Source organism: Chionomys nivalis, chromosome 8 (assembly GCF_950005125.1).
Source record: "Chionomys nivalis chromosome 8, mChiNiv1.1, whole genome shotgun sequence".
Classification (NCBI taxonomy): Eukaryota; Metazoa; Chordata; class Mammalia; order Rodentia; family Cricetidae; genus Chionomys; species Chionomys nivalis.
Window position 1 is genome coordinate 52,987,253 of NC_080093.1, and position 22,684 is coordinate 53,009,936.

Sequence of the window (22,684 nt, forward strand, 5' to 3'; positions counted from 1 at the left end):
TGTCTGTGTGTCACAGGCTGTATGACAGCCACGGTCTTGGCTCTGCTGTAGTCCGGTGACAGGATGGTGATAACACGGTTACAGCCTAATAGGTGTGGCAGAGGCCACGCAGGTCCCCTCTTCTCGATTGCATTGGTGGCTCCCCAGTGGTTTTGCTTGGCCAGTGCTGGACCACGCATGCCCAAGCTGACTGTGAACTTACCTTGGAGCGAGGTTGGCTGACTTGGCTCCCACGGGCAGTTCCAGCCCTTCCCCGGGCTTGATGGATTTCCCCCTGTTCATCTGCTGCAGAATGGAGTTTAGCTCACTAATGACATTTGCCTTTGGGCCTGAGAGAATTGGGCTTTTGACCTCTGTGACATCACCCCACAACTTGGAGGTCCTTGGCTGGATGACTTTCGCCATACTGGCCTGGGCACTGCCCGGTGGGGGCGGGGGTGCGGGTGGGGGGATCACGAAGCCATCTGTGTCCTCTTCCGGGAGCGTGTCTTGGTAAAGTGCGTTGCTTTTGTGCACAATGGGCTTCATTTTTGGCTTTGGAGGTACTGGGGGTTTGTCAACCACAAAGGCTTGCCCGTCTGCATAGACTGTACAGGTATCCATGCTCTCCCCACCCTCTGAGGACAGTGTGGAGATACTGGACACTGTGGAGATGGTGCTGGTTGTCTCGAGATGGTGGTCGCTGCTACTCCGGCTGTCCACCTCCTCGATCCCGGAGTCGGTGATGGCGTCAAAGTTTTCGGGGGGTGGCAGGAATGAGGAGGGCAGACAGTTTGAAATGCCCATTGGCTTCTTACTGTCTGTAGAGTTGGCTGGCTGCCTGGAGTTCAACGAAGGGGGCTGAGGGGTGTCATTTTTCTTCTGCTTGACCAAGTCAGCAAGAGCGGGAACTGAAGCTGCCCGGTCATCAGGAATATCAAAACTATTTGCAAATTCCAGGGGAGGAGGCAACGGTTCTGTGAAAAGGAAGTCCTCATCCAAGTCCACGGACGCCAGAGGGGGAGGGGGGATGCGGAATGGCAGAATCACTGCCTCTTCCACGGAGCCCGCTGCCACAATGGTCCTGCCGGGCGTAGCGGCGGGCTCCGGGGCAGCGGAGATCTGTAAAGCACCTTCGGTTTTGGGAACGCCTTCTGGCACTGTGGAGGGTGAGTGGTCTGGCTTTATATCCACATCCTCTCTGTCCTCCTCTTCCTCCAGGGGTGGCCCTGCCGTGGGGATGTCCACCGTGTGCACCATCAGCAGGCCGGCTGACTTCTGCTGGGCCGTATCCACGATGTTGATCAGCATGTTCTTCTTATCGTCACCCCTCCGGTCCTTGCTCAGGTCTGTCTCGTACTTGTTCTCTGTCTCTTGCCGTCGCAGGGGACCCCGGGTGTTCTGCCTGGTGACTGGAGGAAAGCCGGACTCCACACTGGGCCGCATTTTGGTATCGATGTAGAGAGGCTTGTTGAGGTCAGCCTTGGGGGCCTCCCCCTTGTGCCCCTGCTGAGACTCCTGCATGGCTCGATCCCTGGCGGAGAGTGCCAGGGCCAGTGGGGAGCTGGGGTCGAGCAACCGCCCTGTGAGTGGGTGCACGTAATTCTCAGGGCTGACTGGGCTGCCACTCTTGAGAGGAGCTGCTAGGCCACTCTCAGGCCCCTTGGCTTTAGATGTGGAACTCAGGGGTCCCCCGGTCTCCCCTGCAGTACCAGCCTCACCACCACCTAGGAAGTGGTTTTCCAGCTCCCTGGGTGCTGTCCCAGGGGTAGGCGATAGTGGCTGTTCTGTTCCATCCTCGTCACCAAACCCACCTTCCTCAGGGAAGTTGGAGGGCCGTATCCGGGGAGCAGGTGGCCCCAGACCCACATCCTCATCTCCCAGGTCTGTGGAGAGGAAGGCCGGGGAATTCCTCCTGGCTTCCAGACGCTTCTCCCGGTCACGCACAGCCCCAGCAATGGCGGCAGCGAAGGGACTGCTGACAGTGAGGCTGTCATCTGGCCTCAGCTGGCCAGGCTCGGTGGCCTGGGGGTCGATCTCCATGCTGCTGCCCTGGCTGCTCTTGCCGCTGCTGCTGGTGGAGGGTTCCTTGACGATGATGGTTGGGATGGGGATGGAGCATGTCTTCTCAGGGCTGTCCTCCACGTTGGACTGCTTCACCAGCATGCCCTTCCGCCTGGCTGGCTTGGCAGGGACGTAGACAGCCTTGCTGGCTATCTTCCCCACCTCTGAGTATGGGTTCTCAGGCATCTGTCCCCGCTTGGTGCGGAAGGCGGCCTGTGGGGCGGGGCTGCGGCTGTAGACATCTTCAGAGTCCAGGGAGAATCGGTCCAGCTCTCTCCTGTAGAACATCCCCTTTTCCCGCATCATGGTGGCCACAGTATCAGACCTGGTCGCTGGCGGCACCTTGGCGACGGGGTTCTGATTGAATGCAGGCTTAATTGTCCCATAGACTCTTGGAGTCGGGGACTTGGGGCAGTTGTACGTGGTGGGGGAAGGTGGAGGGGGAGATGGGGGCACAGACTGCGGCGGAGGGGGTATGTCCTCAGAAGTGTCTGGCATGGACAAGCTTCGGGTGAACTTCAGCATCGGGGGAGCCAGAAACTGCCGCTCTTCCTCTGTTATCCCTGTAAGCAGAGAACATGTTTTTAAGTCCGGTAACCTCAAAGCCCAATGGAGGCCCCAGGACTGTATAACACACTGTGTCTCCACACATCACAGACTCAGACAGTAGACAGTTGTTAGACAGCACAGCACAGCCAGGACGCTGGGGTTAGTTACACACCCTCTAGGAGCCGGAACCAGAAAGAGAGGTGTTTGGTGTGGTGAACACATCTAGGGATTTTCTTTTCTGGGGGCACACTGTGGAGTCTGGGGTGAGGCGAGGGTGGCAAGGGTCCAAAAAGAGGCTGGGTGTACCCTCACGTCGAGCTCTCGCCACGTGAACCCAAAGATGTGGCTGTGTGCGTGTACATAGAGGTGCTGGTACAGGAGGCATCTGTCTGTCTCTCTCGGGCCTGGTGAGGGCTCCCACGGGACTGAGACGCTCATCCGACTCTGAGAGGCCATGTGAGTGGCATAAAGGTCAGGGCTGTCGTCCCTCTTGCCCAGTTACCAGGCAGATCTGCCACCCGGCTAGAACAGCCCACTACCTAGTGGCGGCCCATGTGTGCTACGAAAAGGTGCTAATGTTCTTGTGTGGTCTTCTCCAAGGGGACAATGACCAGTTTTGTCACCTGATTCCTCTGGGCCACACAGAGGGCTTTGTGTACGTTGAACTCCTCAGCCCTTAGCAGGTGGCTGGCACAAAAGAAAGGCCATTCTGGCAAGGGCTGTCCCTGTGAGGGGAGGGAGTCTTGGTTCTCCACTTGGTCTTGGCCCACAGTAGCTGCAGGATGCTGATCCATTAGCACGCCAGCTGCCCAGCTCCACAGAAGCACTGCAGTGGCCTGTAGGACCTCTGGAGAGTTGTGGTTGGCTGTCATGGGAAAGCAGAACCGTGTTCTGAGGCCTGACTGGTGAAAGTGTGTGAACGTGACCATGAACGGGGATGTGGCTGAAGCCACGGCACAGTCTGAGTTTGCTCTGGGAGTATTAGCTGGTGTGACAGCAGGCTCCAGCAAGGCCTAAAACATGGAGACAGAAGCAGCACAGACAGCGGCAGACGCCAAGGATGGGTTCTCACACAGGGGCATGCAGGTTTTCAGAGGCAACAAAATGAATTACTTGAAATTAAAAAAAAAAAAATCCCAGGACAAACTACAGTCACTTATTCCATGAGAACTTCCATTTGATAAGGGTATTCCAAATTGAACATACTCCTGTGGGAGGCTAATTTGCCATCTCAGAGGTCTGTTGCTGAAGGAGATCTCTGTGGACCATACACTGTGAGTTGTCACCTAATGGTGACATTCCCAAGGAGTAATAATTTAAGAATACCCCTTATAAAGTAAACCAGGATACATTCAAGTTACAGATTCCAAACTGGGGGTTCACTGACCTGATAGAAAGATTCTGCTGTCTGACAGGAGGAAATCAACTGTTATTAACCAGAAAAATCCAGAAATACAACAAGGTGTGTGTACAGCTATGCCCGGCCCAGAGTATGCCAGGGGTGGGTGAGCCACCCGAGCTGCAGACGCCACCATGGTCATTATCACCTAGATGCCGCCTCCTGCCTCCTCCTCTGACTAAAAACAGACATGCCATGCCTCTGGCAGCATCGTCAGGAGGAGCTTCTGGAACACACAGAGCTTATGTTTCTGGCAGTGTCCTGGTGAGGCTGGAGGTTGCAAACCCCCTCTCTTTATGTGGCAAGGCTCCACTGTGTCCAGCAGTAGCCTTGGCTTCCAGAAAGTTCACGTGGTACGAACCACACTGGAGTTTTTTCTGTCTCGAGGGGTCAGGTTTACCTTGCCCTGTCCGAGCCAGTGAGGGAAACGGAATGTTAGCGAGGAAGGCAAGCTGCTTTCTTACACACAGCGGTTCATACCTGACCCAGCCACCCGGAGAAGTATGTCCCTTGAGCTCAGCCTATGAAACATTGACTGGAGGGGTCTGCCCGCCTGGCCCACCCTCCATCCTGCTTCCCCAAGTGCTTAGATTAGAGAAATCACCGTTAAAGGAAGGTTTTATACCCCACCAAGTTCAAGGGGCTGCCTGATAGGAGAGAGGCTGGGCATCTGCCCCCTGGTAGGCAGCCCTGGTGGGGAATGGTTAGGGTCTAGGTGCCAAGGCAACCAATGGGCCAGGAGTCAGGAGCCCAGAACTCCTGAGGAGCTGAGGGCTGCGATAGAAAGCTTAGGGGCAACGTCTTCGGGTGGGGGTCACACTTCTTACCTATCGATTTCTGCCTTCGCATCGTACCTCGAGGGAGGCCCAGAAATGGGCCTTTCGGGCTCCCAGGGACCGTGGGCGTCATTACAGCAATCCCTTGGCGCTCGTACACGGACTGCAAACAAGAGAACCAGGTGAGGTGCATCCCTGGGAGCCCCCCCCCCCCATAGTGACAGGACCAGAAATGACAGAAAGCTCTGGGGCAGTAGGCATCAATCACCATTGGCTTCCTCAGGCCATGCCCTCCCACACTCCATTTGGCTCCTGTGCATATGATGCCAGCATGTCCAGCTCTAGACAGCCATACTCTGCTGAGACAGCATCTACCAGGCCAGACGGCAAAGAAGCTCAGGGCCAGGATGGCTGGCCCATGGGAAAAACAGTGTGGTAGGCAGTGGGGTCTGATCCAGGCCAAACCCTGGGTCCTCATGTCCTCGTGACTTTGGTCAAGTCCTCAGCTGGGATGCTGTTTCCTCTTCTAGCTACAATGGGTGTGGTCAGATGCCAGGGCCTGTGCAAACGAGTAGGATGCCTGACCTGTAACCCAGGAAGAACTATCAAGTGACCCCCAGAATGTGTCACAGAGACTGCAGCGGGCTCTGTCCTTCCTGTGGCCTGTAGGTGGACTCTCAGAGAGCACCACTCTGCCTCCTCACAGCTGCTACACCTATGCTGTGTGGCCTGCCAGTCTGAGATAGTTGGCCAGTTATGCCCCACAGGCCTGGGAGGGACTTGGGAAAGTTCAGGTGCTAAGGCACACTAGGAACATGTTTGGGGGAACTCTGACAGGCTCACCTGGGCTTCAGAGCATCTACCCTAGAGCCTGAGGCTGGGGAGGTAGGATATTGGCCCCTGGGGGGCCAGAGGAATATGTCCCAGGGGCTGTCAGGGTGGAGAGTGGCTAGGTTGAAGGATGGGGCGCCACCTATGGGCTTTGAGAGGGAAGAGGACTGAGGTGAACATTTGAGCTTCAGTATTATCTATTTTATTGCATATAAAACTCTTAACAAATTCATTGCAACTGTGGGTGTTATTGTCTAAAAGGGCTGGATTAAACCAAGCTAATCTGAGAGTGAGCCAAAGAAAATACCCAGCTATGTGGCGGGACAGTCAGTGTCCATACCTAGCAATGGATGGTGATGGTGACTAGAAACCAGAGGGAGGCATCAAGGGGTACGAAGACCTCACCTTTGCCCAGACTCAGCCCTGGCTCCTGAGGAACTTGGGAGTGCCTTTTACTTGGGGTGGGGAGGCATAGCAGCAGCAGCTGCTGTGAGCTGACATCCAGTGCCTCCCATGGGCTCGATGACGTCCAGCACACCGAGCAGCTTCCCTTCTAAGGATGCCGCTAACCCAGCTCAGAGCATGCACTAAGCATATGTACAGAGGACCAGTGTATGGGGCTCTAGGTAGGCAAGGGGCATTGTCTGAGGAACACTTCCACAGCCTCTATGTCTGTGGTCTCTTGATTGGGTATATGGAGGACACCCTCAAGGTCTGGAACTCTGTGGATAAACCCAGGCCAAGATGGCATGCAGGAGTGGTGAGCTTTGCACTTTAGCCTGGTCACTGACTCACTGCAGATCTGTGTTGAACCAGAGTGCTCACCCATGGAAATGGGCTCTGAACCTACGCAGAGAGGGTGCTGAATTGGCCTGCCCCATGCATGTTGAGCTCTCTGACTGCCCACCAGCCAGGTCAGCCCAAACCCTACCCAGTCCCACTGGCTCACGTTCACATCAGAGGCTGCTGGGAAGCACCGGCTAGTGGGCCGCTGCTTGATTGTCGCCACCCTCGATTCTATGGCCACATTCTCTGCGGTCCTGGAAGGCTTGGAGGCTGGCACTATCTCTTCAGGTTTATCTAGAAGACAAAGCAAGGGTTGGAGTGGCTTAGTCTCATGGTACTTTGGGGAGTTGGTAGGCTTAGCTAGGAGAATGCAGGCATGCAGCCACTGTGTCTGGAACGGCGGGCAGGCTGTGGCATGGGGAGCAAGCATGCATCTCTCCCCACTCCACACATCCCACTAGGGCACCACCACGCATCCCAGACCTCACCTGCCTGAGGTGTGTACACTGGACAAAGACAATGGGAGACCTCAGCATCTCAGCCTTCCCCTGTAGAGACCACGATACCACCCAGGACCTGTGACTTGCCATCTTCAGATCCGACAAATGGGGTTTGTTATTGATGGTATCGTGTTAATTTTGGAATTACTATTATTATTTCGAGCCAGAGTCTCATTGTTTAGTTCAGACTGGCCTTGAACTTTTGTTTCTCCTATGCAAGTCTTCTGAGGGTTGAGATTACAGGCCTGTGTCAGCAGGTATGTGACACACAACACACACACACACACACATTCATAAATGTGGTTCTTTTTGTAACTAAACAGTTTCCAAGGCAAGCAACCTACACCAAGGCTGGGATGTTGACTGTGTTTAGTAAGCCAGACACGATGGCAGAGACCCCAGACCTCTGAGCCTGTGCTGCATAGGGAACTTTCATTTATTCTCCCCATTATAGAACATTCCCAGTTCTAGAAAACGAAAACCAAAGCTTAAGGAGTCCTGGAAAGTGAAAAAGATGAAAAAAAAAAACCACAAAAAAAACAAAAAACAAACAAACAAAAAAACTTGAAAATGAAAGCTCATTCTACAATGCCCCTGATGACTGAGGTCCTGAAACCAGGCACAAGGCTTTGTCTAGGTCACCAGAACACAGGGACCCCATTCCCTGAGACCCACAGTCAGTGTCCCCCAGCCTCCCAGAGGCACTTGAGGAAAAGGTCCCAGCTGTCCCAGGTTGTGTTTTCTGCAAGATGCCCTGGGCCAGGATGAAGTTTATGGGGAGCCATGCTTGCAGGCACCTCCCATATTGGATCCCTTCTGAGGTACACGGAATGCTAGCTTCTAGATTATTCGTTGTACAAGCTGAGTCCTATAGGCAAGCTCTCCCATTCTGGGTCTGATATAACTCGCTGTTTAGTGAACACAGGGTGACAAAACTACCAAGTCATCCAGGGTGCTACTTGGCAATGGTGTGATATCCAGAGAAGCTGACCCTCTGGCTGAGTCCCCAGAGCCACGGTAGCGCTCAGTGTCCAGTGTGAAGTCACGTTTTCTAAGAAGGCAAGCCAGAACCAAAATCCCCTGAGGAGGACTCCAGAGGAAGTGGGTCTGCTGGGGTTGGGGGCAATGGAAGTATCCACCATAGCCTGACATCCTGAGAAGACCGCTAATTCCAGAAGTATTGATTCTAGCAGTCCAGATGATGGCTGCAGTCCACATGTGGCCCATGCCAGGTCCTGCACAGCCTTGGAGCCTTTCCACATGTGTAAAGAGCTTAAAGAAGGATGAAGACTGTAGGAGACCGCAGGCCTGCAGACCCACGCAGTCTCAGGTGCTGTGTCTCTTCGTAGCTGACTCTGTTACCTGGGCCCACAGGCTTGTCTGGTCATGGGCTTCTGCCCCTCAGGGATTGGTCAGGCAACTTCTTGGCTCCCATCTTCATTGGCAGTGGGGACACTTGCAGCTCCAATCGCCCATGTGCTCCGGCCCGAGTCACGAAGCCCTCATCTTAAAGCGTCACCCTCACTCCCCGGGGCTGCCCGTTCCTGCTGGAGTGTCTATCACCGGTGGTTGTGTCTGCTTACACCCTTGCACGCCGGCACACTGCTTCCCGCCACGTGCTATAGGCCACGTCCGCCTGACTCTCTGCTGTCTTCCTCCAGGGCTCCAGGTTGGTTTTTATGGCCGGGACAGAACTCATTTCTGTGTAGTCCCCATGACCCACCTGCCAGCTGGGCAGATACTTGTGTGGCCGGCTTTGTTGAGCTAGCAAGGACACACTGGCCTGTCTTGATCCACGTTCCCACACTATATGCCAGATCCCTCAGTACTGGTCATTTGGCTTCGCTTCAGCTGAGGTGAACCCTGCACTCTGTTCTTTCAAGCATCTCCCTAGCACTAGAGAGCCATGTCCCACCACTGCAGTGGGCACTGGCAGGGAACACTGGCCTCACTCTAGAAGTCCCCTCCTCTCCTTTGGGGTGTTTGCGCTGAACCTGCTCCTGCTGCCCACAGAGGTTGAGCCTGGGGGACACAGCATACTGAGCCTGGAACGTGGGACACGCGGAGGCCACTGAGTTACAAGAGGAGTGACTCTGGGTGTTTGATGTGGAGCGCTCTGGACACCTGCAAGAATCCAGCCATCTCCAGCATGTGCACAAACCTCGAAATGCAAAGGTCCTCTCCTGGCTGGCTCACCCTGTGAGCACTTGCCTAGGACTACCAAGTAGAGGTGTGGGTGATATTCAGGAAGCTCCTGGTTTTCCTGCCCCAAAGATCTGGCCTTAGTGGAACTCAATGGCTGGTGGTAGCACCTGGGCAAGGGAACATTGTGGGCCTCAAGAACCCTTGGAACATCAGATGTAAGAGGCACAGGGCCACAGTACTGCTAGTAAGGTCCTGGGTACAGACTCAGTAAGAGGAGGTAGTTGACCAGAGTCTGCCATGTAGGGTCTGGGTACATGGAGGGCATAGGACATGAGAGGAACACACTCGTGCTGAAGAGTCTTGGAGTCACAAATAATCTTCCTGGCAGGGGCTGGCAGTGTGTGTGAGTTCACTGGTGGCACGTGGGGTCTCTTGTTTGACACGTGAATGCCTGTGGCATCTCTACATGCCAAGCAGGAGTGGGCTGTGGTGTGAGAACAGCAGGGCCTTGGAAGAGCGTCTCACGTGATGGTCCTGACCCTGTGGGGCTTTGAGGCTTCATTCCGGTTCACACAGCTGTAGCAAGAGCCATGTCTTTCACTGAGAGCATAGTTGGAGGGTGCTCCTGTAGGGGTCACCGAAGTCATCCACCTCACTTAGCTGACTGGGCAGGCTTGTGGAGTCAGTAACATGACAGTGCTGGTGTGGTTGTGTCTTGGGGTACACCCCCAGGAACCTTGAATGTTGGCCTGGTCTTGAGCTCTGCCTTTCCCATCAGCCTTAGGAACTGCTTTATGAACTTCTCTGACCCCATTGGTGTGAGTCAGGTGACAGACGGGTTTTCATTCTTGTTCCTAAGATTTACTGACCAACGGGAACTATAGACTTGACCACACAGGTTCCATCTTTGAGATCTTATTGACAGGAATTAAAGGTGGCTGGCTCCTGAGGACACGGCTTAATTTCCAAAGCCCAGAACTGGAGTTGTATAGATGGCTGAGGAGGCCAGGCCCTCGAAGGGCCAACATGAGGTCTTGGTGACTGGATAACACACATGAAAGTCATCATGGTACGCAAAACAGTTCAGCCGTGAGCTGAGTTCTCAGTCTCAAAGCAAGTTTGGGGTCTGTCACACAAGGCAAGTATGTCACCCACATTTTTAAGTTGTAGACTTCCAGGAACCAGAGAGAGAGAGAGAGAGGTGGCTGGTTTGTTAGGCCCCCTGAGGAGCTTGTAGCCACATTCCTCAACAACACCTGCCTGCCCTGTGCATCACGGTATCTCCCAGCCTGTGGGTTTACCTGGGCCACAGGCAGCCCCAAAAGTTGCAGGAGGAAGCACTGGAGGGCAGTGTCCTCAACTTGGGGCACCTGCTGCTTTCCATGTGACAGTTGACCAGATGTCATGACTCTGTGGAAAGAAGTCTCAACGTGCTGGGGGAGGGGAAACAACCCAAGGCCAAAGGCAAAGCAAGAGCTGGAAGCAGTCTAGGCTGCAGCCCACTGTCGCCTTCCAGGCACATCTGACTCCCAGGCAGGCAACAGAAGACCTGCTGAGGTCTTCTGTCCCTTGGCCACATGTGAGGTGATGATGCAGCAGAGCCCAGAAGTCAATCCCTGGTCAGGGCAGCGACCCAGTTGTCTCTCATGTACAACATATGATCTTTGAGGAAGACCAAGAGCAGGTGTTTCAGAAGCATCCATGAAGCCAGCAGTGAGATTCATGGATACTCATGGCAGTTGAGATAACTGGGATTTGTCTGTCCCCAACCACCATGCTCTCTTTTTGGTGTCTCAGAGCCAGCGGCCTCTGCTCCCTTTGCAAGGGCAATGTCGCCGTACCCATTTCAGGGTGAGATAGCATAGGGCAGGCTTCCTCAGCTGCACTGCTATCAGAAGAAACACCAAAACATCACATCATCACCCGGGCGACCAGCGGGCTGCCTCCTGTCTGCTCTCCTAGGCAGTGAAGCATGGGTATGCCGCTTGGGCCCCATGGACTTGTGGACTCCAAGTCTGGGAAGGTCTGTGCGCCTAGTCAGAGGTGACAAGCAAGGTTGGAGGTCATGGTCACACAACCTGTCCCACCACTCACTCTGCCCAGTCTCTACTCTCACCTCAGTTACCCTAGGTTGTTGTGTCTGTGGTGGTTGGACACAGCGATTTTTCCCACTACAGGCTCTAGGGCAAAGGGCTCAGTGAAAACCCAGGGTCCCTAAGCTGATGTGGCCGGTTGGGTGGAGCCAGGGTTGAGGCTGCTTCACTCTATTTGAGAAAGGTCTCATGTAGCTAAGGCCGGCCTGGAACCTGAGATTTTTCTGCCTCTCAGGTCCTTAGTGCTGGGATTACAGGCATGCACTTCGAACTTTCAGCAACCTCCTGGGACCATAACCAATAGATTAAAAGGATGAAGACTTGTCCTCTCCCTGTTCTGAGGCTGGACATCCATGGTTAGGGTTAACAGGAGAGAAATCCTGCCTCTGGAGGTTCCAGTACTGCAACACTCCACAGCTGCCTTCTCTCTTCATAGGCCCACCAGTCAATGGTTACTCTATAGCACACCTAACCTGCTGTGACCTTGTCTTGGCTGCATCAGCAAAGACCTCATTTCTAAGTGTGGCCTCGTTTGTGGTCTCTGTGTGGACAAGGATTTGCAGGGACTGGAGCTACTCTTCAGTTCAGGAGGCCAGGTTCTTCTTTCCATCTATATACCCTCCCTGGAGTATACTCCCGTCCAGGTAAGCAGTCCTCCCAGAGAGCCTGGACAGGCATCAAGAGGGACTGAGCCATTGCTGAGTACCCGCCCCACTCAGACATCACGGGCCCACGTGGCTCCAAGCTTTCATGGCAGGTTCTAGTCTACCAACCAAGTGGAAGTTGGCAGTGGCTGTGGGAGCAGGGCATCCTCAGTCCCTTCTCCCTGGTTGGGCTGTGACCAGTGGACCCTTTGGCATCTACCTGCCCCCTCCTGCTCCAGCCTCAGATTGGGGCATTTCTTCTTAACTAACTTCCTTCCTTCCTTCCTTCCTTCCTTCCTTCCTTCCTTCCTTCCTTCCTTCCTTCCTCCCTCCCTCCCTCCCTCCCTCCCTCCCTCCCTCCCTCCCTTCCTCTGCTTTTCACATAGAAGGCATGTGATCTATCTCTGAGTGTATTCACCTCATGCTGGCCAAAACCTCTGTCCCCAGCTGTTGCAGCACATCTGTGGGAGGTGCCCTTGGACAGGCTTGCTGGACCCAATTTCACCTTTTTGACAATGGGCTTTTCTTCACCAGCTCTGTTGGGGCACCCTGGGCCTTGGGAGCCCACAGCGGCATGCCTCTTCTGACAGGCTAGAGCTGGGTTTAGCTTTTGATGATGGTGGTGGTGCTCATATTATAATGTAACTATAGGACCCCTGGGAAGAAGGGCAGTCTTAGACTGGACATCAGCCACAGCCTTGACCCCAGAGAGCCTGCTGGAGTGTCCTGTGCTGCTTGATGTGGTGAAGGCATGGATTGCTGCAAGGATACCTGCTAACAGGAGTGGCTATGACGGCAGCTCCAGGGTGCCTGTCCTGCCCCGAGGCTGACTCTGCTGGATTTAGGTACTCCTGACCCCCGTGTCAGCATCCAGGATTCTAGACCCACACCAGGTCTCAGACTGAGTGCACCAACTACTAGGGACCACCCCAGCCTCATTAGGGACCTTCTTAGCCTTGTGGGATGATGTTTTACGGCTGTATTGTTGGGTCACAGGTCACACCTGGCTCAGTGCTGGGGAATCATGAGCAGTCAGGAGTATATACCTGTGATAGGGGTCTTCTGAGGGGGCAGGGCTCTGATTTGTGTCAAGCCTGTTCCCCACTCAGAAGAGCCTGGGGACAGGCAACTAGAAGGCCCGCACTGCTCCCTGCTTCCCCAGTGGAGGGGAGCTGAGTGTTGGCAGAGGAATGAAGCCTGGGTTCCCTCTTGCCGGCTCCCCTGGCTGCTCAGTACATGGGGGTATCTCTGACCAGCTCCATAGAAGATGATTCACAGCCTCTGCGGCCAGGCTCCATCAAGGATCCTGGTCACTTCATCAGCATGTTGATGTGGACACAGATGGGGGGACTTACAAATAGGTCGAGGGATCACAGATAGAAGCCGAGCAGACCAGACAGACCAGAACAGCGTACACCCCAGGGAGGGGCCCTTGGGTATGACTCCCAAATAGGGAAGACGACACAGGGCTCACAGCACACTCTTGACTTCACAGGACTGTCACGAGGGGGTTTCTCTTCTACTGGGCAAGAGCATGGGGACAGAGACTTCCCTTACCCTTCTTCTTCCGGACTGAGGCTTGCAAACAGAAAGGGAAGCGCGTGAGCCACCCATGGTGGCGGCGCCCTCCCATAGTGGCCCATACCCGGGGTCTCGCTTAGCTTAGTGATTATGGGACACAGGTAGGGGCACTAGTGTGGAGATCACCAGGAGTGAGGGGCAGGAGTCAGAGTGACCCCACAACTTGACCTTGGTTGCTCTTTATTTCTTTCCCTGACTGAATCTCCCTTGTGGTGGCGAAGAGGTTTTCTTTCTTTCTTTGCCCCCAGTAATCTCCCAGCACTCCACAGGTGGGACTGAGCTCCACGAGGTAGGACAGGAGGGCAGCTCTGCCTTTAAAAGGACATGGAGGGCCTGGGAGCTGGAGACCCTGGAAGCTAGAGGAACATGGCAGTAGCCCCTTCTGTAGAGTAGGCTGGACTTGGCCCATTGTAAGCAGGACAGACATTCGGTCATGCAGACACAATTTGAATGTTCCCAGTGGGATGTTTGAAGGTAAATGATATCAGGGGCACAGCTGGAAGTGGGGGCACTCCAGCTTCTGGGTGGAGAAGCATCTCTGTGTCAGGGTACCCTCTTCTAGAACACTGAAAATTGGAGGTGAGCATCAGATCTGAGTCCCAGGAAGGACAGTGTTGAGTATGAGCAAGGGGATGGAGACTGCTCGGTGCTGGTGAGGACCTGCTGTTGGCTGTTAGTGACATCCTGGCAAGACGCCTCTGGGAGCTACTAGCTTTGAACCTGAGCGGTTGCTTCTGTGTCGAGGGCCACCCTCACCGGCACTACCCCTGCTCTTCAAGGGACTGGTGTTTCCCTCATTGTGGCTCCAAGCCACCTCTCTGCAGAGTCCCCTGGCTACCTGGTGGCCCCTGGGTGACACATAGAATGTGGTCCTTAGTTGCGTTGGCGTCATCCTTTTCTTAATGGTCCTAACGGCTGATGGTCCCCTGCCCTATCTGCTTCCAAGGGGACAAATGGCCAAGTCCGTTTAATGAGGACCTTTCAGAGTTCTGGGTACGCTGAGACTCTCTGAGGAGTCCCTGAGGGCAGGCCTTCGGTGGCAGGAGCAAGCTGGAAATCAGGCTGAGGTGGGGTCAGCGAGGGTGCCCAAAGCAGCAGGGATGCTGCTGCAGGGCCAGCGAGGCTGCTTACCTTTGTCCACTAGTGAGAGGCCCAAAAAGTCAAAACAAAACAATGTTAGATAAGCAGAGAGCGTATCAGGCCCACCCCTTTCCAGCCCACTGGAGCCTCCCATTAGAGACACCAAGCCAAAGGTGAAGCTGTAGGGCATGCCGGGGAAAGGGCAGGGACAAGCAAGCCAGCGGGAGGCCGTGCATGAACTGTGTGTCTCTGAGGGCATCAGGGTGAGGTAGCCTTACCGAGTTCCTCCAGTTCTGCTGTCATGGACTTGGAACGCAGGGTAAGGGCCGTAGTCGGAGCCCGCTTTGGAGGTGGGGGAGCTTGATGGGTAGGCAAAGGGAGAGCAGGTGTGAGAACCACCACAAGGCTCCACCCCATGCTACACCTCACCCCATCTATACCCCACCCCATCCTATACCCCACCCCATCCTATACCCCACCTAGTGCCCCTTACTTTTGAACCCATAAAGAATCTGGCGGGCAGTGGCCCTAGAATCTGTGTTTTGCAGAGGCAGACTGACAGGTGGTTGTGGGGAAATGCCATGGTTGGGCTGCTGTGATTAGTAGCAGCCCTGGGTGGTCCGGATGGAGAAGGGCAGGTGCTCCGAGACAGGGAGGGGACTCAGGCTCTGTTCTGTCTGTGTGGATCTGACTGACAGGGCACAGGCAGTGGGGTATATGTGGCATAGCCACTACCTGCCAGGTTGTTACGGCAGGGACGCGGGCCTCACTGGAGCTGGGGAAAGAGCCTGTTGGTGTCCAGAAAATGTCATTCCCTAACTCTCCCACCACGGTCTCAGCTGTTTCAAGTCCTCTCTTGCTGGTTAGTGTACCCTGATGTAACCACCTCTACATCCTCTCCTGGCTGTCCCTGGTACCTCTACATAGCTGCTTTTGGAATAGCTGGCTAGAAAGATTCCCTAGGTCCCCATTTCTGCCCTACCAATGAGGCAGGGGCATCTGTCCTGTACTCGGTCCCCCTTGCTGGCCCAGCTGTGGTCACCCTCAGCAAAATGGTGACTCAGACTCAATGTTATGGCCTTGGTCACAAAATTAAGTGATATGCCATTGCCTTGGCTCTCGGCTAAAAAGAGACCCGCTTTCTTCCCCTCCCCACTGCAGGGCACCTTGACAGACACACACCTTTCTTTCTGGCAGTATCATCAGGGTCTAGATTCCTGGTCACCGTGACGACCTTAAGGACGAGGTGATTCCCTCCCTGGCGGATCATGTTCACCACCTGCCGGTGGCCCACCTTGACGACATTTTCATTGTTAACCTGCAGGAAGAGAGGCGTGGCAGGTCAGCAACACGTAAGAGCAGGCAGGGGTGGAGAGACACGGGCTGCCAGCACTCTGCAGGAGACTGGAGGGTGGGGTCTTTGGTCTTTGTGGATGAAAATTTGCTTTGGGGAGGTCAGCATGTGTGCTGCTGTGGCTGCAGAGGCCACCACATGGTGGGTGGTGGGAAGCCTCATCCAGCGTCCTCTCCCAGGCCTGGTGGATCCTGCTTATCCCAGGATTCCCAGGAGCTGTCCAGATCTCCAGGCCTGGGTGCAGCAGCTGCTCTACTCTTTTACAGCCAAGCAGAAACCTGGTCCCTAATTGCTTCATTGTCTCTGGGCATCATTCCCCGCCCACCCCCACCCCACACACTGAGGTGGAAAAACTTGGCTTTACAAGGTATGGCATTGCAGGGAAGAGGGAATACTGCCCCAGTGCTTCCAGGACAGTGGAGGTGTGCACTCGGACCCCAAGGCTGCTTCTATACACATAACTCTGAGGCTCAGAAACTCTGGGTTTTCAGAACCAGGCCCTCTCCTCCCATCCCCAGAGAAGAAGCAGACACAGATTCAAGCAGAGGTAGGGCTTGGCATCAGCCCCTTTGCCAAGCTAAGTCCCACAGCAGACCCCCAGGCCTTTTCCCCAGAAGGAAGTCAGAGCTATGTGGATAAGCAGGTTGGAAGCTGGGCACTGGAACATGCCTGTCCCAGCACCAGGCCTTTCCATCACAATCACCAGAGGTCAAATCTTGCCCAAGTGTTGGGCATCATCTTAGCTACGGAAATGTAAGAAAACAGGCACTTTCCCCCAGATCCCCAAACCCCCACTCTTCCACAGTGATACAGGTGGGAATGCAGCCCCAGGCAGTGCCTCAGCTCTGCTATTTGCTCAGGAGCCATCCAGCCTCCCTGACCTTCTCATCCGCATGGTCTTGTGACCTTTGCCTTTGGTTCTGTTTGCTTTTGGAGTTCTAGAAGGGGACAGAACGGACCCTGCATATTTCTGCTATCAGGGTGTCCATGGTAAATCTATGCACTCAATTCTGAATCTAGCCCTGGGCTGGGCTCTTGGGGTTCAGCTTTCTGATCATAGCTAGGATTGATACCAAGCATTGACCTGTGGCCACATTCTGTAACGGGAGTAAGTTATGAATGGGACCTGCGCCAGTCCTCCTGAGCTGGAGGAGACACATTGAGCTGGCACAGCTCAGAGGCAGGCAGCTGTCTTGTTGGCCATCTTCCCACAGTCTATTGAGCACAGGTGTGTGCCTGTCAGACAGACATGGATGTGAGGGCTGACCTGGGTAGCTGGGAGCCCTTCACTGCCTTGGACCAAACTTGGGAAAAGTCACTAGAAAGTGCCCTAAGGGTCACAAAGCTGCTGGAGCCTGAAGCACGCAGTCCTGGGGACACACACTTGTCATTAGACAAATTAGGTCAAGGTGCAGAAACTAAATCTCAACCCTCCCAAAGTAGCTGCGCTAGACTGAGATTACAGGAGTGGAGCTTATGGCTTCACTGGGTGTTCAGGGGTTCCTTATGGCTTCACTGGGCATTGAGGGATTCTTTATGGCTTCACTGGGTGTTCAGGGGTTCCTTATGGCTTCACTGGGCATTGAGGGATTCTTTATGGCTTCACTGGGCGTTCAGGGGTTCCTTATGTCTTCACTGGGTGTTCAGGGGTTCCTTATGTCTTCACTGGGTGTTCAGGGGTTCCTTATGGCTTCAGGGGCTCAGTAAACTTGCCAGGCCCAGTAGGAACAACTGTCACAGCACAGAACAAATCCCTCAATCCATGTGCATGGACCTCACCTCTGAGGTGACTAGAGCCTTTGAGACTTTTAATTAGGGGCTTGTCTCATTACTGTGACAAAACACCTGACCCAGGCAACTTAAGGAAGAGAGAGGAAGAGTTTCTTTGGCTCGCAGTTAGTGAGGGCACAGTCCATCATGGTGAGAGAGTCACAGCGGAGGCTCATGAGGCCCACTGCATTTAGTCAGGGAGTGGAGAGATGAACCGTGGTGTTCAGCTTTCTTTCTCCTTATTCAGTCAGGGGCCCAGCCCATGGGATGGTGCTGCCCACATTTAGGGAGGCTCATCCCTCCTCAACTGCCTTTATCTAGAGACTCCCTTACATGTGCCCAGAGCTGTGTGTCCTCCATGAATCTAGATCCTTCAGGCTGAGAGTGCTACCCTCAGAAGTGTTCAGGTCACAAGGGTGACTTATGAATTGATTGATACTTTCTGAAAAGGGCACTGGGAGCTCTCTGGCCTGTCCCCATATGAGGAACCATCGAGGGCATAGCAGCCTGCAAGCCAGGATTCCCAATGCCTTCCTCTCATTCTTCCAGCCTCCAGAGTAGGGAGAAGACACCCTCCGTGACCAGTGATGGCTGAAGGGAAGCTGAAAGCCAGGGAAGAAGCTACAGTCTCCAATTCCTGCAGAGGTGACAGAGAAGCCCTGGAACACCCTCACAAGGGCCACTGCTGCTATGGAGAGAACACAGAGATGAGGGGACAGTGGGCAATGCCATCCAGGGAAGGGGCAGGCCTTGCAGGCAGGTCCTGTAGTTCCACCTCCCCCACTTTGTGAGGGTGTTATGGGAGCTTGGGCAACGACGGGCAGCTATATGGCTAAAAAACTTCTCCTGGCACTGGTTCTCCTGACTAGATACCTTGGCAACCATTAACTGTCGGTAAATATCCAGGAAGGGGCGTGGCCCTGTGAGCCTCTCCCTCTAGCAATCCTTAACAGTCTATACATTCTTGATAGGCAGGGAGTCATGAGCCCCTCTCCTCTCCCATGACAAAGCAAATGGACCCAGCCTTGGGTAGCCCTTGGAAGGCTCTGCCAGGTCCAGAGGGCAAGGACACGTCATGCCCAGAGGACAGTAGGACTCGATAGTGGGGTTTTGCAGGGATGCACGGATGTGGGTCCCTGAGGAGACACTTCCCTAGGAGCTGTCTTTCCAGGCTCCTTCCTTGTCTGCATTGATGCACTGGTGTCCGTTCTCCCTGGGGCTTCAGAGAACTGTGTTTCCTTCCTTTCCCACACTGGGGATGAGAGAGCCTATCTGCAGGAAGACGACAGGAGTGTCCATGCCACTGTCACCCTCCACACTGGGGAGTACTGCTGGGTATGTCACTATACAGAGCCCCGCCCCAGGCTGGGCTGCAGAGTCACAGAAAGACTGGCTGCTCCAGATGCAGAGACACCTGACACGGAGCTCTGGGCTCTGGTGTTTGTCCTGCTGGGTTTCCATCTTGCTTTGGCATGGATTTCCCCACTACACTCCATTTCTCCCCTTTGAAATGGTAATATATATTCTTTATATTACAAATTACATGCTGGAAGCATGTAATTTGCTTTTTGATTTTACAGGGGTTACAGTTAAGAGATTGCCTTGAGTCTCAGAAGAGGTTTTAGACTTTTAAACAGTGAACAGACCACAGGGACTTTTTGAAGTTGGGTTAAATAAATGCATCTTGCATTATGGTATGGCCATGAGCCCGTATGGGGGCTAGGGAGGGGAACATGGTGGTCTGAGTGAGAAACGTCTTTCAGAGATTTAGGCATCGGAACACTTGGTTCCCAGCTGGTGTCACTACTTGGGGAGGTTTAGATGGCGCAGCCTGGCTAGAGGAAGTATGTTATTGGGGTAAGCTTTGAGACTATACAGCCTCACCCCACTTCCACTTTGCTTTGTGCTTGCTGTTGAAGATGTCAGCTCTTAGCACCCCACTCTTGCCGTCATGCCAGCTGCTGGCTGCCATGTTTCCTGCCATGACGGACTCCTAACTCTTTGACACAGTTAGCTGACGTAAATTCTTCCAGAGTTGCTTTTGGTTATGCACTTAGCCATGAAAAGTAACTAATACCGACAAGGCCGTACCCAAAATGGAGGAACGCTGACCTTGTGCCCTCCTCACTGTGTTCTTCATCCTTCCTCCTCTCTCTCCCTGCAGCCACGAGGGACTGAAATGATCTCCCTGATTGGCAAAAACAAAAATGAAAGCAAAAATCCAAAAAAAACTAATTTTGCATGGATTCTGCTCCAACCTTCACATATTACACAACCCAAATGTCATGGTGCCTAGGGAAGGGCTGGGTAAAGACATATGGACCATTCAATACAGGGACTCCTCACCAAGACCAGCTTCCAAAGACGACAGTCAGAAAAACTCAGGTGTCTCCTGACTACAGCAGGGACAGAGGAGTCAAAAGTCTTTGCTGCCTCCCAGGCTACAAATAGGCCTAAAGCAGTTTGGCCTACAGTTGGGCTTGCTCCTCCCTGATCTATTCACATTACCACCTGGAACTTTCATGGGGTTTTAAGGCCTAGACCTGCAATTCTGGTCTGTTACCACCAGGGGGAGATGTCACACCAGCAAGAAGGCTCCCACAAGCCTTCAGGAAGCCCCTTGGAGTTACCAATTTAGAGTAAAATAAGCTGTTCTGAACTGCAGATCTAGTTACCCCCAGGGAAACAAATATATCCTTGCACACAGTCACAGGCCCAACGAGGGCGAATAAACCAAGCTCCATGGCATTCTGTTGTTTGGTGACGAACAGGCCCATACTGTCCTTCACAATGAAGTCTGTCTCCCATCTGAATGCTCCTTAGAGCGTAGAGTTATGTGTGCGAGCAGTGGACAGACACAGTTTGAGGAGGCTTCCCACTCAGTGCCCACTTCTTACCCGAGGCCTTTTGCAAATTCTGCCCATATTGTTGACGCTATTGACCATCTATTGTGAACTGACATCTCAGGTCTCATCTGCCAAAGGCCACTATGGAAACAATGCGTCTTGGCAGTGGGTATCTCTTTTCCTTCATGCCCTCCCTCTGCGCTTCTAGTTCTGACTAGATATATTCACATCAACATTTTAACAAGACCAGCATCCACTCTTCCTCTCGACTGTGCGATAATCCACCCATACTTAAACCATATTCTCTGATTTGATTACTTTGTCATTTCCTGTAAATTTTCCCCACCCTGGAGCAAAATAATTTTTTTTATTGGTTTAATTTTCTATGTACTTAACAGCAATTCAAATCCAAACAGTTCTCTACTTTGGTGAATCCCTTTTCACGATTTACAGAACCACAGGGTTTTAAATTGCTTATGAAGAACTGTCTTCTGGGGTCTTCCTGTGAGTCTGTTTTTGACACCAGGTCTCACAATGTAGCTCTGGCTGGCCTAGAACTCACTATACAGCTTGGGCTGAGCTTGAACTATGGGTGATCCTCCTGTTCCCACTTCTTGAGTGCTAGAGTTCCAAGTATGTGCTACTATTCCTGGTGTCTCTTGAGGACTTCTGATTGATACTACATAGCAAAGGCTCAGTGTTCACCAGGCCAGCCTGAGGCCCCCATCCCACCATCCCTGGACGTCCTCTGACACTCATGTTGGAAGCCTTGAACCTCAGACTCTGGGTGTGCGAGCAGCTTATTTGGTTAAAAACCCTCCCCTTTTTTTGAGTGATGTTTCCTAATACAGCAATTTGGCGATGATTTTGACATACTGACCTTTGACCCTCAAACTTAATCAACAGCTTAGCTGGATATAAAACTTGAAGATGGAGGGTAAGGTAAAGTTAGCCCTTAATTCTGATTCTTCTTCAAGGGACAGCTGTGAGGCCTGACAACACAACCCCCACCCAGAACCAGGCTGGAAGAGAAGGCAGTGCTGGAATGTGAGCAAGGCAGGTTCGGGGTGGGAGCTGGGAGCAGTGGGGTGTGGGTCATTGCAGCTCTGATGGGGTACTGCAACCGCCCCAGGTTGGAAAATCAGAGGGCAGAGTTCAGGGTGGCCACGGGTGCCAAAATAAGGCAGAGGCCCGGCAAGGAGGGGTAAACTTTCCCCAGCTCTCAGGCTGACTGTGTGAACTGTGTGTGTATCGGAGACTAGGAGCCACCAGCTGGAAAGGCTGGAAGAACCCAGATTTAACTGTGAGCTGTGGCCACTACAAGTCACACAGAGTGGGGCATCAGAGTTAATCAAGCTGGCACTGAAAATGCGAATGTTCACCCAGGAACGGTAAGAGAGTCCAGAGTCGCCACACCAACTGTCACAACAGTCAGGGCACAATTCAACCCTGCTCGAGGAACACAGATGAGCCAGCATTGGAACTGTCACACTGGGTGTTAGCATACTTAGTTTCACTGGGTGAGCTTGACAGCAGGCTAGAAATGAGTCAGAAGAGAGACAGTGAAGAGTCCAAAGATTACAGATTTTAAAAATGAACTCAAGGATGCTCAGGGCATCAGCCAATGGCTTAACACAAAGGTAATGCAGGGTTCTGGTACAGGAAATGAGAATCATAGAAGAGTTAGAATATGCACGCACACACGTGCACACACACACACACACACACACGCATGGCGAAAAATGTTTAGTGAAGGACGTAAACCCACAGATTTAAGAAATGCTGTGAGCAGAGCTGGGCGGTGGTGGTGCACGCCTTTGATCCCAGCACTTGGGAGGCAGAGGCAGAGGCAGGTGGATCTCTGTGAGTTTGAGGCCAGCCTGGTCTGTAGACTAAGTTCCAGGACAGCCAGGGCTACACAGAGAAACCCTGTCTCTAAGAAGTAAAAGGGAAAAGAAATGCTGCGAGTCTCAAATTCTAAAGCGAGCCCAGGCGCAGTACAATGAAGACACACCAAACCAGAGAAGAGATGCTTCAAACAACTTCATGTCAGAAACCCTACAGGCCAGAAGTCGGGGCCAATGTCTCCAACACCCAAAGGACTGATTCTGTTGAAGGCATCAGCAGAGAATGAAGACTGACTGAGGAACGGAATCAGCTGCTGTCCACAGAGCTGTGTCCCTTGAGGTGAAACCAACAGAGGCGGGGGCTACAACCATACAGCTTTAGACACAGGTCAATCAGCAGAAAGGAAGGCAGCTGTGCCCATGCAGTTCCCAGGCACAGA

General features: G+C 53.4%; 1 protein-coding gene across 7 annotated transcripts in view; it reads right to left on the minus strand.

Moving 5' to 3' along the window:
• The window catches only part of Shank2 (SH3 and multiple ankyrin repeat domains 2), a 441,540-nt gene that overhangs the window by 12,888 nt on the left and 405,968 nt on the right, over window positions 1-22,684 (minus strand). For 3 of the 7 annotated variants that reach the window (XM_057777148.1, XM_057777149.1, XM_057777155.1), the window contains 8 exons: window positions 15,610-15,745; window positions 14,705-14,786; window positions 14,479-14,498; window positions 13,324-13,344; window positions 6,548-6,678; window positions 4,819-4,930; window positions 3,980-4,000; window positions 203-2,606 (listed from right to left, as the gene is read on the minus strand). In XM_057777148.1, coding sequence (XP_057633131.1) covers window positions 203-2,606; window positions 3,980-4,000; window positions 4,819-4,930; window positions 6,548-6,678; window positions 13,324-13,344; window positions 14,479-14,498; window positions 14,705-14,786; window positions 15,610-15,745 — 2,927 coding nt within the window. The remainder of the gene's footprint in view (window positions 1-202; window positions 2,607-3,979; window positions 4,001-4,818; window positions 4,931-6,547; window positions 6,679-13,323; window positions 13,345-14,478; window positions 14,499-14,704; window positions 14,787-15,609; window positions 15,746-22,684) is intronic. The other 4 variants (XM_057777151.1, XM_057777154.1, XM_057777150.1 and 1 more) reach the window with 4 other exon arrangements.